The sequence below is a fragment of the Hemicordylus capensis genome, chromosome 3, assembly GCF_027244095.1.
Source record: "Hemicordylus capensis ecotype Gifberg chromosome 3, rHemCap1.1.pri, whole genome shotgun sequence".
In the NCBI taxonomy this organism is placed as follows: Eukaryota; Metazoa; Chordata; class Lepidosauria; order Squamata; family Cordylidae; genus Hemicordylus; species Hemicordylus capensis.
Window position 1 is genome coordinate 220767995 of NC_069659.1, and position 15647 is coordinate 220783641.

General features: G+C 46.9%; 1 protein-coding gene and 1 long non-coding RNA gene across 12 annotated transcripts in view; one reads left to right on the top strand and one right to left on the bottom strand.

The window, feature by feature from the left end:
• Window positions 1-229: 229 nt before the first annotated feature.
• Window positions 230-5599, bottom strand: LOC128349262 (uncharacterized). The gene is made up of 2 exons (XR_008318674.1): window positions 5559-5599; window positions 230-582 (listed from the first exon to the last, which is right to left on the bottom strand). It is a non-coding gene; the product is annotated as an uncharacterized LOC128349262 (long non-coding RNA).
• GRID1 (glutamate ionotropic receptor delta type subunit 1) overlaps window positions 3090-15647 on the top strand; it is a 1034570-nt gene continuing 1022012 nt past the window's right edge. For 4 of the 11 annotated variants that reach the window (XM_053305287.1, XM_053305289.1, XM_053305291.1 and 1 more), the window contains exons 1-2: window positions 3092-3712; window positions 7289-7444. In XM_053305287.1, the coding sequence (XP_053161262.1) occupies window positions 3634-3712; window positions 7289-7444 (235 nt within the window). In that variant the 5' untranslated portion in view covers window positions 3092-3633. Of the gene's footprint in view, window positions 3713-7288; window positions 7445-7638; window positions 7658-15647 lie in introns of those variants that run through there. The other 7 variants (XR_008318672.1, XM_053305300.1, XM_053305301.1 and 4 more) reach the window with 5 other exon arrangements.

The window sequence follows — 15647 nt, forward strand, 5'->3', positions numbered from 1 at the left end:
AACTACCTCAAAAGCAACAGGGCTTACTAAAGACATAAAATGTGTTTAGAAAGAGAGCATTGTTAAATATTCTGCTAGGTTTCTGAAAGAGGAATAAGGTGGGACAAAGCTTACTGAAATGCATCTTGCCCCTTCTGTGCCCCCCTGATATTTTTTTCTGGTGCTGCCATTGACATTTGGCTTTGACATTTTAAAAGCCGGTGGGGGGGGTGTTTACAAGCCAAACACAAACAATTAATTCCCATTTATTTCAACTGATAAGAGTTACGCACATGGAAAGCAACAGACTACAAAACATTTAACTTTGCCCAAATCTCTAGCCCTTTTACTCACAGGTCAGGTATATAAAGGGGAGATGTGCAGGCAGTTTTCTCATAAGAAATAAATGTCCTTCGAGAGCCATCCCATGCAATCCATGGCTGGAAATCCAGGCTGGCTACCAGACACCTGCCAGCAAGCTATAGCCGCTCCGCACTCTCTGTTTCCATGTTACATTCTCAGCTGCCCATCTCAACAAATGGGTGAAGTGACCCTCAGGGGTGCAGACAGAGGGAAAGCATGAGGAGCAACTCCTCCATTAACCTGTTTGGGGGAAGAAAGACACTTGGGTGGTGGTGGGGGAGATAAGCAGTGACATAGTTGCAAATTCAGAAGTGCAGGTGCACTCCAACAGCCAGAGAAGCTGAGAAGTACCAGTGCTCTGTCCCTGCATGTCCCCCCCTCCACCACACCCCTGGAGATATCCATTATTAAGGGTTTTTTTGGGGGGATCTGCACCCCTCATGACTCTCACCATCCAATTATCTATCCAGTGATTTCAAAGGCACTGGGATAACTGACAGGCCATGGTCCCTCTAAATTTTTTCATCTCTGTGCTGAATGAGTTATGTTCCGGGCAGCAGTCTCAAGGCAGTGTGTGCACCTGTGCATTCAGAGTGGGGCATTCCTTCTTCAACCTGAGCGGGATCTCAAATTAACTGAGTGGACATCAGAAAGCTTGTGAGTGAGCGCATGTGTGCACACCTTCGAGGGAACAATGCTGACAGGCCCTCAGGCCCTTGGCACACGCTTTTCACTGATATACAAGTGAAACGTTATGTTCACAAATGTTGTTCATAAGGAACAATAGCCCTCCACATATCCGATTAATCAGATTGAGGATCTTGCTGCTCTGCATTGACTCACAGTGCCCGTCCCAGTGTTCTACTCCTCCACAACTGCTCTGGCTTGGGGCCTGCCCAGCAGCAGCAGCAGCAGCAGCAGGGTGATGCCGCCTGGCTACGGATCCCAGGGTGAGCCATTGAAAAGCTTCGGGTGCTCTTTTGCTAAGCTTTGCACTTGCAGAACCGATTGACCTCCAAGCCTTGCTGGTCCTGCCTCCTGCTACCCAAAAGCTGACACTGCAGCCCGCTCTTGCTAAGCCAGCCTCAGAGCCACTTAATAATCTGGTTAACATCCTGCTCCTCCACTCATTTTTCCTGGCAGTGGTTTTAATTACGTCTCTCCAGCTCCTGAATGAATTTGTTTTCCTCTGGATCCTTGTGGCATATTTAAAGGCTTCTCACGTTCGAATGCCTGCAATCACTGATGTGTTTGTTTTAAGGGGATGAATCGGTCTTCTGAGTCTAAGCATGTCCAATTTAGGCATGAGATTTCATTGAAGACTTTTTTTTTTATAAGCAAAACACCAAGCAACCTTTCACGTAGGACTCTCCCCAGCCCAGGAGTGAAAGGTTTACATGTGTATTGTATTGTATTGTATTTTGTGCAAATCCAGAATCTAGGATTAGAAAGGGAAACCTTTGTGCGTGGGGGGAGGGGAGGACTTTAATGCTCCCCGATTTCACCTTCACCACATCAAACAAGCCCGATTGTCAATCTTGCGGCTGCTTTCGCCCGGTGACAAGTATCGGGAAGGAAATGTCAAGAATGGGAGCCAGCCAGAGCTGTCTGAATGAGGAGGACACGGAGGTTGCTGCTTCCCGGGTCTTGACGAAATAATGATTCCGGCTGAGTAGAAGATCGTAATGAAAAGAATTCATGCTTACAGCAAAAAATAAATAGGGTAAGCAAGGACTACAGGTGAAGCTTATAGAGGGAGAATTTTGCATCTAAACCGAAAGGTGGACTAGATTTAACAAGGAAGAGGCTCGGCTTTTTCAGGCACTTCAGTCCTCCCAGTTTCTAACTTTCCCCTCGCACTTTCGCCCTTCGAAAGGGATGGAGCGGGACCTGGACCACTGGCGGCGGCGGCGGCAGCAGCAGCAACTGAGACTGGAGGCGCCCAGGTCCTTCTCTTCGTGGAGAGGAGCCGCTCGGCCCACTACTCCTTGGCGGCATCAGCGCCCCGAGCCTGCTTCCCCCCGGGGTGTGGTAGGACGCGTCCCGCTGGAAGCCCACGTCTGATCCAGCTCCCTTTTCAAACGCCAGAGGGACGGAGGGAGAGGAGGAGGAGGAGGCGGCGGCGGCGGCCTTTCGTCTCAGCCCCTCGGAGTTCAGACCAGCTTCAGCGAGTGAAGAGGCAAACTTGCCAATGCGAGCCAGTCTCGCCGAGAGCCGCGGCTCAGCATCTCAGGATGCTGCCGGGAAGTCTCTTGTCCTCCGCTCTGTCTCCTCCGGGAGCCTCGCAGCAGCATCTCCACGTAACATCTTGAGAGGGCTCTTCCTCTTCCTCCTCCTCCTCCTCCTCAGCCCTTGGCCCTAAGCTGTGCTTCTTCCCGTGCCTTCCTCTTGATCTGGCAGCGATCCCCTGGCAACCCAGCCCTTCCCACCCGGCAATGTGCCTTCCAGCCAGCCTCCTCGCCCCCTCCCACTCCTGAGACCCCAGATCGCTTTCCCCCCCAGCCTTTCCCCAATTCTTGATCCAAGCCCCGCAACTCTTCCTTCCGGGCCGCCGCCGCCGCCGCTCCTCCCTGTGTCTGTCTGTGTGTGTGTGTGTGTGTGTGTGTTAGATGTGGCCGCCGCACTCTCCGCTTGCTTCTCTCCCCCCCCGCTAGCGGAGCTGCTTCTCCATCTCCTCTCGGTTGCCTTTTCGCCCAGACTATATTGAGTAGTGAGGCTCTGCAATCACGTGGTCTTCGGTGGCGGTGGGGGAGGCTCGGGTTGGAGGGGGGCCTCCGCAGTTTGCTGTTTGCTGGAGCTCAGAGAGGCGCGCACACACTCACAGGCGCGCGCGCACATACGCGCACACACACACACACACGGAGTGTTCAAGAGCTACTGCTGAAGTCTAGGGCTCGCTGCCTTCTGCTGCTGCCGCTGCTGCCATCGCTGTCGCCTCCTACCAAGCCGGGATCTATCCATTCTCGACATACACATTTTGAAACCTCAGCCTGATTTTGCAGTCGCTCCATTGCCGGCTGGTGGTTGGGATTTTTATTTTTTTTTAATCTTCTCTCTTTCCTGCTCTCTTCTCAAAGCCCAAGCTTGGAATTACTTAAGGCTTGGAGAGGTTGGGTATTTTTATTTTATTTTATTTTATTTTTAAAAAACCAATCATTATTCTTTCTTCTTTTTAAAAAGAACATCTGGGTCTCTTTTCTCGCTCCCCGCCAATCCCGCCGTCTCCCTTCCCTCCGTCTCTGTGGCTTTCCACCCTAAATCCGGGCTGATGTGCTGTACGAGAGGTTGGAAATGGAAGTATTGATGCTTTGGTTTTTCCCGTGGATATTTCAGTGCGTTTCGGTGCGAGCGGACTCCATCATCCACATTGGTAAGAGAAGGAAGCGTGTGTGTGTGTGTAGAGCGGGGCCGCTGTGGGGGGGATAATTGCAAATAATCAATTAATAAGAGAGAGAGAGAGAGGAGAGAATCGTGTCTCATTAAAGCGCAATAATAATCCTGATATAGACGGGAAGGTGGGGGTGGGTGCGAGGGAGAGAGAGCTGAACTCCAGAGAGCGAGAGGATGGGGAGAGCCCCCCTCCTTATAAAAGCTGTCTGAATGCCCCTCATTGCAAAGTTAGGGACGAAATAAGGCTGTGAATCGTCGAGGCTGAATCGCAGAGAGGACCTCTCCCTCTCTCTCTGGAGGTGGTGCTTGCAAATGCAGTCGCTTCTTCTCCAGCAAAGCCATTCTGTACCTTAGACCTGTTTGCGCGGAGATCGCGGTCCCGTTGCTTCAGTGGATACATAGGCAAATCTAATGTTCCATCTCCAAACCTCTCCATAGGGAAAACTTTGGAGATTTAACCTTCTCCTGCCCAGCCAAGTGTGGTCCTCAGTCCAGGAGGGCATGAGGGACAGGTGCCACTTTCAAGTTAGCTGGTGTGTGTGCGGGGCGGGGCAGAGAATGAAGAGGTGGAGAAGAAGGGTCTGTCCTGGAGTCAGATCAGCTCTCATCGGTGGCTTTGAAAACTAACGCTCCCTCTCTCTCTCTCTCTCACACACACACACACACACACACACACACACACACACACACACACACACACACAGCCCACCCCTGAGGGGCTTGGAAGGGCTGGAGAGACTCAAGCCAGGAGAAGGTTGCATCGCGAGAAGGGAAGGGATAGAGGAGACGGTGGGAAGCCGCAGAGAACGTGTTGGGTTCTTTAAACGGAACTTTGGTAGAGGCAGGAGTGGTAGGTGCCAAGGGGGAAACCTGGCAGGCGTCCTTGTTTCAAAATAATTGTAATAGAGCAGCCTCTGCTGCGGTCACCTTTTCACACAGCGTGGAAAAGCGATCAGCAAGAAGGGGGACCAAATGTGGCTCAGGGGTGCAACGCGAATACTCCCCAGAAGTGGCCAGAGAATAACAGGGAAAGGAAGATCTATCTTTCCCAAGGGTTGTTTTTTTTAAAGGGGAGGAGGCGACCATGGAAGCCCCCGAGCGAGCGGAAATGCAGTGAGGCAAAGCGACCGGGGTGGGATTGGGGCTATAAACCCCCCACTCAAAACAGCAACCTCCCAGCAGGTTTAATCAAAGAGGAAAGGTGGCTTCCCGCGCGGAGGGCGGGGGAACAGCAGGGACAACCATTGGGAAGGGGGCGGGGGGAGGTGGCCAGAGTGGCTAGGAGGAAAGGCGGAGGGCGATTGCCTTTGCATCCCCTTGGCGGTGGCTGATGGTCAACTCGCCCTTCTTCTCCACACCACCCTCGCCACCGAAGTCCTTTCAGCCAAGCAGGAGAGCAGGCCAAACAGCACTGCGGATCCTTCCAAATATTCTCTTTTCGGGAAAGGGGCAGATTCTGCCCTGATGCTTGGTTTGGTAAAACTAAGGCTTCCCCCGCCATTCACCCCCAAGGGAGGGCGGGGTGGCCAAGCTTTCTTTCTGCTGCCCTGGGCGCACTCCCCATTTCGGACTTCAGAGCCAGCTGCAAAGAGCAGGGGTGCAGATCCCGCCTCCCCCCCCCAGCATCTGAGGAGTTCTCCCTCATTTCACTGAACCCCCTCCCGTCCCAGCCAAACCTCATATAACCCATCTCTCCCGGCAAAAGTGCCTCCCCCAGATTGTGAGGAGTTACTCAAGCTTTCCCTTTGCACCGCCGCGGGAGTATAGAGCTGAAAACAGAGCGTCGAGACACCCCCCCGCAACAAATTTTTGTCTTTGCCCTGTACCTCTAGAGCAAAGATTTGATCGAGGCGGATCTCCTTCTCCCTCCACGGCACCTGCCCCTCTACCCCCCTGCTCAGGGATGCTGAAAGAATGGCTTCCCTAGGTTGGAGGGACTCTCACCTTCGATTTGTAATTTTGCACACGATTTCAGCATCTGGATGGCATTTAAAGGCGCAGAAGAGAGATGAATAATAAGTTTAGAGGCGGATGGTGGAGGTGGGTGGGTTGTTGTTGTTGTTTTTTTTAAAAAAACCAGTACAAAGAGATGTTATTACTTCAAAACAGAAACGAGTAAATTAATAAAAATCCTCTGACTCTCCCTCCTCTCTAGCTCACACAAAACAGGGGTATATTATGTAAGGCTCATCGCCAGATGTTTTCATGGGAGCTGCATAAACAAGACACTGAAATTAGAAGCTTTCAGGTTACTGAACACAAAGCTCAGCTCTCTGCTAATGTGCGTTTGTGCGCAGGAGGAAGCAACAGCGAGCCGTGTGAACAGCAAGGGGCGGCGGGTGGTGGTGAAGAAGCAGCAGCACCCAAAAACATCCCCAGCCAGAACTTTGATTGTTGTGCCGTGTGCGCACCATGGGGGTTGTTGTTGATGTTGTTTTATTTTGCCAATTCGGAACTTTTAGAAGACTCCCCACTTCCTTTCCTCGAAAAGGCTGGGGTTCAGAAAAGCATCACCGCAGACTGAAACCCCAAGAGTCTAGTGAAATCTCAAAGCTCACACCTTGGAAATTCTCCCTTCATACTTCTCAGCCAACGTGGATGGCGGGCTACAACGTCCCATATGCTTATTCAGAAGCCAGGAGTTAAATCTTATGGATCACAATGGGACTCCTGCTGAGCAAGGGCATAGAACAGAAGCTGGACTACATCTCCCATCATTCCTATTGTCTACTGTGGTTGGGGATGATAGAAGTTGTATTCCAATAACAGGTGGAGGGGCCAAAGTTGGGCAGCCCTGTCAAAGACGGCTGCAGCCAGAAGCACACCTGTTTGGGAAAAAGTGCCCTTGAACTCAGTGACTTACTCCCGAGTGAACATACACAGGATCATGCTGGAAGTCTCTAGTCTGCCTATATGGGAGAGAAGATTTCCCATTGGTCAACGTGCAGCGTAAGCCTATACATCGAAAGTAAATCCCACCGCGTTCAGGAAAGTCTGCATAGGAGAGAAAGTTCTCTGACGCAGTAGTGTGTCCGTGCGCAGGAGCACTTCCGGGCGGAGGAGTAAATGCCCTCTGTCCTAGTGTTAAGGCAGAAGCAGCCATTCTACTTTTTAGTTGGGGTTCAGCTGAATAAGCTTCTAGGGCTTATATACTCAGGATCGCTTATAAGGGATTAGTTAGTCCGAACCACCCTCAACTTTGTAATAAATACAACCGGGAGTATTACAGAGTGAGCTTTCCCCCCTTTCAATGTATGCTGTTTCTGGGGAGAACGTGAGCGATTGTGCAGATGGGACGGGAGGTCGGCACTTTTTTCTAATCAATAAAGGCCGAGGACAAGGGGCGCGTGTGGCGTCTCAGGGACCCGATAAGAAACTGCCAGCATCGGCCTTGTCTGAGGAGAGGGATTGGAAGAGTATTAATGAAATGAAGTTGGCATGAAATAAGCGCGGGAGTCCTCCTCAGAACCTTCCTTGGTTCCCCTTCACTTCCCTGCCACAATCTCTCCTTTCCCTTCCCAAGATGATGATGATGATTCTTTGGTCCCCCCAACAGGTGCCATATTTGAAGGCAACTCGGCCAAGGACGACGAAATTTTCAAGCAGGCGGTGGCGGATCTGAGTCTCAACGATGATATCTTACAGAGCGAGAAAATCACTTATACCATCAAGCTCATAGAAGCCAATAACCCCTTCCACGCAGTCCAGGAAGGTAAGAGCCCCCGGAAACCCGGCTGCTGCTGTTGCTGCTGCTGCTGCTGCTGGACTAGCCAATCCGGCCGCAAAGGAGGAGAGCGCTGCGTACGCGTTTGGCTAGGAGAGAGGCTGGCTGGCCGGCCGGCCGCGTGTGGCTAAAGCCTGCCTCTAAAGGCAGAGAGCGGGTGAACGATCCACACACACGCGGGTTGTTCGTCCTCTCGCATGAGTAAGAAGTGGGGTGTGTGTGTAGAAAAGAAATCTGAGGCTTCCAGGGCAGGCGCTCTCCTTCTACACTTTTTGTTGAGTTGTTTCAACCCCTGGCAGTTCGCTTCTCTCTGTATGATGTTCTGGTTGGTGTAAGCGGTCTAGCGATAGGTTAGGTTATCTTTCCTAGCAAAATGTAGCCGAATCTCCCTCTCTCGCACTCTTCCGCGGCAGTAGGAAAGGAGATGGGGAAGCCAGCTGCCTGGCAGGGACCGACAAAGCGATCTTTGTTGCTGGCTGGGCTTTTTGCTGCTTGATCGCAGCTTGGTTGAGCTGAAGACTCTCTTTTTCGGCCGAAGGTTGGCGCTGTTTCCCAAGGAAAGGAAGGTGGAGATCAAATAAAAGCCGTTGGGTGCCCAACGAGACGAGATCTTTTGGCCTGGTTTAAGAACTATAGGAATGGATCGCTGGTTCTATGTGTTGGACCTGAAAAGCTGACTTAAATTTCCAAATGTTACTGTACCTCATTTGTACATATCTTTGTTGACTGAAAATGCACAAGGTGTTTTGCTACGAAAAAGGAAGACACCAGGATCTGTGTGTGTACCTGCATGTATTTGAAAGGCCTGAAGCCTGATCCTTCATATGTTTACTCTGATCTAAGCCAGTTGATTCAGGTATACTTATGTTTGCAGTGCTAAAAGAAGAGTAGAAGGTTTTCAGGGAATGAATTAAAAGAGATGCCTAGGGGTGACTTCTAAAAGTGGAAAAAAGCTGCATGAAACTCTTTCTTTGGATAAAGGACAACTTCCTGAAATAATGAGGACCTATTCATACATTGTGTCCAACATGTGCAATTTGTGTACAGTGTATGCACAATTATATTCTGTATGGATGTACAATTATGCACATGTTATGTTCAGTGTACATGCAGCAGTATATGGGATCTGTACTCTTCACAAGGTGCAGACCTCATGTTGACTTCCAAAAGGAATGTAGGTACAGTCATTCATACACAAAACATGTACACGTGCAGATTTCCTGTAAGTGTGTGTAACATAATGTCTGGCTAGTCTGAATGCAGCTACCTTGTGGAGGGCAACAGGTGGGATTATTGTGCAAACTGCAGGTAGATTCCAAGATCATGCAGAGCAGGGAGCTGCCTTTAGGGCTCAATCCTTGGACACCCCATTGAACACAGTGGATTTACTTCTGTGTAATCATGCTTGAGATCTGAGTGTACTGCTGGTTGAAGAGTGTTTGCAGTTTATGGGGAAGAGCGGGGTTGTGAGCAAAAATAACGTTGCTCAGCTTTCCTGAATTGCTGTTGGAGAGAGACTTGTATTTTTTTGCCAAAAAAGTGGGGGGCGGGGGGGGGAGCCAAGTGCAGCCTCATGATCTGAACATTCCCTCTGATAACTCTCCTGCCTTGTGGCACCTGTCAATCTCTCTTCCTGTTGGCAAAGTGAAAGGAGGCCGAAAGGGAAATATTAATTGGATAAACACAAAGAAGAGTTGTTTCAAGAGGATGCACCCATACCAGATGTACACTTTATAGCTACTGGTATAAATGGAATGCATTGTTTATGATCGGGAGTTGAATGTGGGAATCATCACCTAGTGTAATGTGTTTTGATAGTTGTATTTTGGAGGGGGCAGACTTTGATGACAGGAAGGAATAGATCATTTTAGAAGGAGATCACAAGGAGGGGGAGAGAGATAAGCACATTGCATCTAGATTTTGTTTGAGTCCAACCTATGGATTAAAATCTTGGTTGTTTGGAACCAACCTGAGAGTGGTTTCTTTCTGTCGAAGCAACATGAAAAAATGTCCAACATTCTGAATTTTTCCAGGGGGCTGTTGAATAAATGGTGAAGAGAAAATAATGGCAGGAGGGTGTGTGTGTGTATAGCCTCCGATTCTATTCCTTAACAGCAGCTTGGTCTACAGGGATTAGCAAGTGATAATGTTCTTCCTCTCCATGCTTTAAAAAGCCTTCCACCCCACCTCCCATCCCTTTGATTAAAGGCAAAGGAGCAGACCAACCCATTTGGTTCTAGTCAGTTGGCAACCCTAGGTAATACAGGCAGGCAAGTTGTTAATAAAAACACCTGTTTGTGTTTTAAACAAAATAACAAATTTGCAGGCCCTTATTCCATGGAGCCTCAGATGGATTAAACAGGCCAGTTTAATGAATGGCTGTAAACTGTCCTCAAGTTTACAGGTTTTGACAAGCAGCTGTGTAGATAAATGATTTCAAATTAGTCTTTTTGCTAAGGAAAACATTTTAAATTAATCAGCTTGCTTTTACAAACAGAAGACTTCTTAAAGATGTTATGGGGGCATTTGATGAAGAAGTCAGGATCGATTAGTGCATGCATTATTTCATCAGCAGCAGTGTATCTGAGTAGTAATTACTCCAGAAAAAGAAAAACTATTTATATACCCTTGGAATATTACTATATCTCCCCACGCCCACCGCAAGAATGACTCATCACCAATACTATTTATCTCTTTCCAGTGCATAAGATTTTTGTCTGTGTCAAAATTCGCATATATTTGGGTGGATACTGGTTGCCTCTGCTTAGTGCAGTTGCATCGTGTGTGTGTGTGTGTGTGTGTGTTGAAAGATTTCTGGTTTGTTCCCACCTGTATTAGAACTGTATTAACTGAGGACTCTTGTATCTGTATCGCTTAAGTCATGCTTTATGTTCCTTGATATTCTGGACACTGCTCTGCTAGAGGCATTTTCTGTTCCACATGCTTCGGTTTTGTACACGATGCAAAGATCCCAGAGATCCTACTCTTATTTTAGTGTTGCATTATTTCTTGGCAGTAGCTGTACAGGAAGTCTTCAAGCGCTGCTTAGTTACTGGGTAAGGCTCTTAATGCATGGAAGTGCAGTTGCAAGTAATGCTACTTCGGGTTTTTTTGCTTCCATTTGCATTCTCTCACACTTGAGGAAATCTAGCTGAGGATAGCAGGGCTGATTATTGGCTAAGTTTTAGCGTGCCATCAGATCTTCATACAGCTATAAAGGCTCAGTGGCCTATATTGGAGCTGATTCATATTCATGGAAATAACAGTACTTGGCTAGCTGAAATAGCAATGCCAACAGCGTGTGTTCTCGCAACTTTACAATATGCCCTGCCTCCATTTTGATCACTTTGGGATTTAAAATAAGACCTACAGGCAGAAAAATCAAAGCATTCAGAGCATGCAGGCTTATATTTTATTTCTCATTGGTTAATATTTTTTTAATTATGGTGCTTTAGTTCTGTATCTGAGGAAGAAGCTATTACAAAGCTAATGCACGAGGCATACTCTGGAAAGTATGGAGAGAGATTCTAGTCACACTTTAATCTGTTTTCATACAGCTCATTAGGCCTCACAAATTTCTTTTGCAAGACCCTAATAAGTGTTGTTTTAAACTGTCCACTCATGGGCAGTAGGCCTCTAAAATTAGAATCCCTCCCTGAACCAAGGCTTATAAGCCACAGGGCGGATGGGATGTTGGATAAATGTTACAGTTCCATTAAAGACTTGCCTCTTTAAGATAAATTATTAAGTTTTATATAGTACCTCTTTCTCTCTCCTGAGGGACTGCACAGTGATCAGCTTTGCATCCAAGGAGTGTCAAAGCTTTGACACAATGAGGGAGTTTAGAAGAGAGTAGTAGCTTAATCTTGGTTTCCTGGCTTCTTGTTAGTGCAAGATAGACACCTCCCTCCCCCCACTCCCAGATTTACTTTTCCTTTCTTTGCTGCTGTTATACAACATGCTGACAGAATGGTGCATGGGGGTGTCAAGAACCATACTATTACTCTGGAGTATCTTTTTGGACCATATTCCATACTGTCATTCTTACTATTTGTTATCTTACTGCTGTTGGTTTTGCAGAGGCTCTGCTTGTTCTTGACACAACTTTGCTAAGAACTTTCAAAAAGGGGGAAAAGGGGGAACTGAATCAACTGACCTGCTCAGAAGATCTTGCTACTGTAATAGAGCTCCATGGACATATGATGCTTCATGCCTTTCTAAGCAGTGCTGTACAACTCGGCATTGCAAGCATTAGTGTTGTAAAAGCATGTGCAGTCTGATCTTATGGCCCATTGTACCAATAGATACTTCCATGAGATGGGCCACATTGAACCACTTTGGTTTCTCAAACTGTGGCCCAATTCACATGTTACCTGTCAGATTGTCTCGCCATGGCTGTATCCCACATTGCTCTATTTTTGGAGGAAATTGCACGGGAGGGATGGATCAGGCAGGAAGCTCCCATGTTAATGCTGCCAGCCCTAACGAGAGAGAGAGAGAGGGATGCAAGTAAGCAACATGGGATACATCCACAGAGAAGTGGAGGAGGGCCTTATTCATCAAGTCTAAGGGTATGGTCTGAGGGTGCATGATTCAAACACCTTGTGGAAGCTAAGCAAATCTAGGTCTGGTCAGTGTCTGTATGGGAAGCTGTGTGGGAGCTATATGTACACCGCCTTGAAGTCCACCCATGGGCTTTAATGTGGGAGATAAATGTAATAAATATATGTGTCTTGCTGCTCATGAAGCACATAAATTGGGCTTGTCGCACCAGGAACATTCCTCTAGTACTTTCAGGTACAGATGTTTAGGATGGAAGTGCCAGTGTTCACGTTTTATGGAAGTACAAGTAGAAATGAGACAAACTTTAGTTTGTTTCTGTGCCTGTTTATTAGGATGGCCAGAACCTAAGGGGTATACTCGTGAGTCAAATGGGCCATAACCCAAAATTTGGCTTTAAAAAAGCCAAATCTGGCAACAGAGTATCTTCCCATCTGACAATGGTTCTTGCCACAGGTGGGCTGATGTGGGTATGCATCTTCTTGCCACCAAGCGTCTTCTCCAGTCAGTTTTTAATATATTTTTCAAACTGTAAAGATGGTGTCTTTGTGTTAGAATCTTATCAATTGTTCATGTTCTCCGGTGAAATTGGAGTGGAGTAAGAATGGATGAATTGGCTGTGTAGGCAGCTTTGCTGGCACGCTTACTCTGTGGCACTGAGTTGCAGAATAAGAGGGTGGAGCAGAGGATAAATGAAGAGTTTCCACCATTATATACATTCTCACTTTCAATATGTTGAATTTGCATTGTGTCATAGTGCTTTATACAAGTATATGCTGCTTTTTGATAAATGGATTAACATCATCATGCAGACTAATTCCCTCTCATTTTTTAAAATGCAATGTTAAGATTAGTGTTCTGAGTTAAAATTGTGCCCAGAGGAAAACTTGTATTTTCCTGCTTTAACAGCCCATGTAAGTGTTTTTTATTTTATTTTTTCGTCTATGGAAGCTGGGAATGGGGCCGATGCACTTTTGTGCTTTGTTTAAAAAAACAAGAACAGAATTGTACTTCTGTAGGCCTTCTTGAGTTACTACCATATCTCCTGCAGTTAAAGATCGAGTGTGAAATTGTTGGGACATCTGAATATTTACAGTTTTGTGTCACATGCAATTTAGCTACTACTGCTAACCTTCTACTCATGTTTTTGTATAAGCACTTAGTTTTTCCAGCCTCTATTCTCTTATGTTTCAATCTTCCTAGAAAAGTTTTGGAATGGATACACACCACTTAAAATTAGGGGTACACAGAAACTTGTGGGTGAAGCTGCCAGAATACTGACTGGCCTTTCTCCCTGATTTGTGTGTGTGGCTGTTGATTTTTTCAACATATTGTTTCTGTTCATTGTTGAGGATTATCTTCACTCCCCCGCCCACTGGCCACTGTTTTAGGGGTTTTTTGGGCTGAAAAATGGTTTAGAAATAAACATTACCACCCCAATCACACAACGTATTCTATTTCTAATCTTCAGGCAAAGTATGTTGAGAGGGTATGTAGAGTGTGTGAGGCTGCTGTCCAACAGATTTAGCAGATTTAGATTTTTTTTGCTTGACTCAAGATCTTGATTCAAGTATCTGTAATCAATAGACATTTCTGGCATGGTGTCATGAAAACTAGGTGACCAGCATGGGGTTGGTATGCCTGGACCCATCAACATTCATGGGCTTTTATCCTTAGTTACACAATCTCTTGTGATTTCTGTTGATTTGTCATGTGCATGCAGATAGCCCTCGTTATTCCCACCAGTTTCTATGGATAATGAAACGGTGAATAAAGATACCTTAACCCTATGGGGATTGTGGGGGGTGGGTGGGTGGGCGTTAGGTTCCTTGAGCTTAAAAAAAACCACTAAAAAGCAGGGCGCGGGCAGAAATAAATAAAGAAAGGCATAGTACCTTGTTCTCCAGGAATGTCCCCCCATATCCCACAACCCACCCCCCTTTTAAACTTAAAAGGAACAAACTCCAAAAATGAGCCCCCAAATGGCCCTGGGCTTCAAAATGGTAGCTGGAAATGATATCAGAACTCATGTCCGGCCACTCAGGAGCCCCAGACAGGCGAAATTTGCCTGTATTTCATGATGTGGATAAAGGAACTGTGTCTCAAAGACTCATCCACGGATATATTAAACCAGGCTTTGTGAAACTGAAGGTAATGAGGGTCTCCTTTAGTATATCTGTCTTCAGCTCCCCTGCTAACTGAGCAAAGAGGCACCTTTTAAAAAGTGCTGATTCTCTTTATTTAGCAGGGGGAGAGCAACTGGTCCTATCCATCCCCAGTACAGCACCCCTCCAGTGGCTGTTGCTGGTTAGGGATGTGCATGAACCGGTGTTCAGCTGGTTCAGTGGTAGTGGGGGATTCCTTTAAGGAGCAGGGAGGGTGCCCATCCTTCCCGCCAGCACTGTCTGCAAAACTGGTGCTGTGGAGCTTCTGCGTACCTCCTTGAAGTCTCGTTCAGTGACGTACCAGAAGTGGTACCCTCCCCCCATCGCCGAATGCCTGTTTGTGCACATCTTTAACCAGCAACAGCCACTGGAGGGGTGCTGGGATGGATAGGACCAGTTGCTCTCCCCCTGCTAAAAAAAGAGAATCTGTGCCGGTGGGGGAAACATGATGGTGGGGGAATGGGCACCCTCCCCGCTCCTTAAAGTACTCCCACCACCTTGGCGGTTTGTGCAGTTGCTGGTGTCTACCGTATGTTTCTCTTTAGGATTGTGAGCACTTGGGGACTAGAGAACCATTTTATTTATTGTTTATATCTATGTAAACTGCTTTGGGAGCTTCTGTTGAAAAGTGGTATTAAAATATTTGTCATTGTATTTGTATTCAGTATGTGTGTTCAGTGTTTAATCTTGCCTTGCAAAGCAGTCTTTCCCACCTCACCAGTCCAGTGTGTGTAACTAAATCATTCATCGTCTTCACCATCCATCTCATGCATTTGAAGAAGTCCATGCCACAGTATGAACCTTTTGGTTCAGGGCCTTTGGGCTCTGCTCTTCCTAGAGAAGCAGTGAGGAGTTTGTTATTTTAATCAGACTTGAATGGAGAATGAAAATTAAGTGAAAATAGGCATTTCCTCAAACAGAAGGTGCCTCGCGTATATCAAGTGATGTGAACATTTGAAAGAGGGACATACACTTGGAGGAAGAGACTCGGAAGCATTTGGAAATTAATGGGACTCCCAGGAGGTGGCTATATATAAGTAATATGATTGGTTTTCATCAAACACTGAACACAATGAATTTCTCAAGGTAAGCTGGAAACTGCAAATATTACAGCCGAATTTAAGATGAAAAAGCACAGTTTCCTCTCTTCCTAAAATCACACTAGCTGGACTCCTTCACAGGCATAACATCCCAATGGTTATTTAGCAGAAGGAGCCAAGAGAATGTAAACTTCTAATCCGTCTGCATTGCTTGAAAACGTGTTTCTGAACACATGCCTGAAGAATTGTTCTTTGAATTGTGCTGCTTTGTTACAATAGTTGTAGTAATTTATCTCGTGGATTTTTATTTTTTTTGGTTCCTGTTGAAACTTGAAAAGCTGGCTATGCCAGAGTCTGTGCTGGAACCCAGTGTGCCTGTTGCAGTTGCTGATGCAGTGTGTTGGGCTAATCATTTCTAAGAACTAC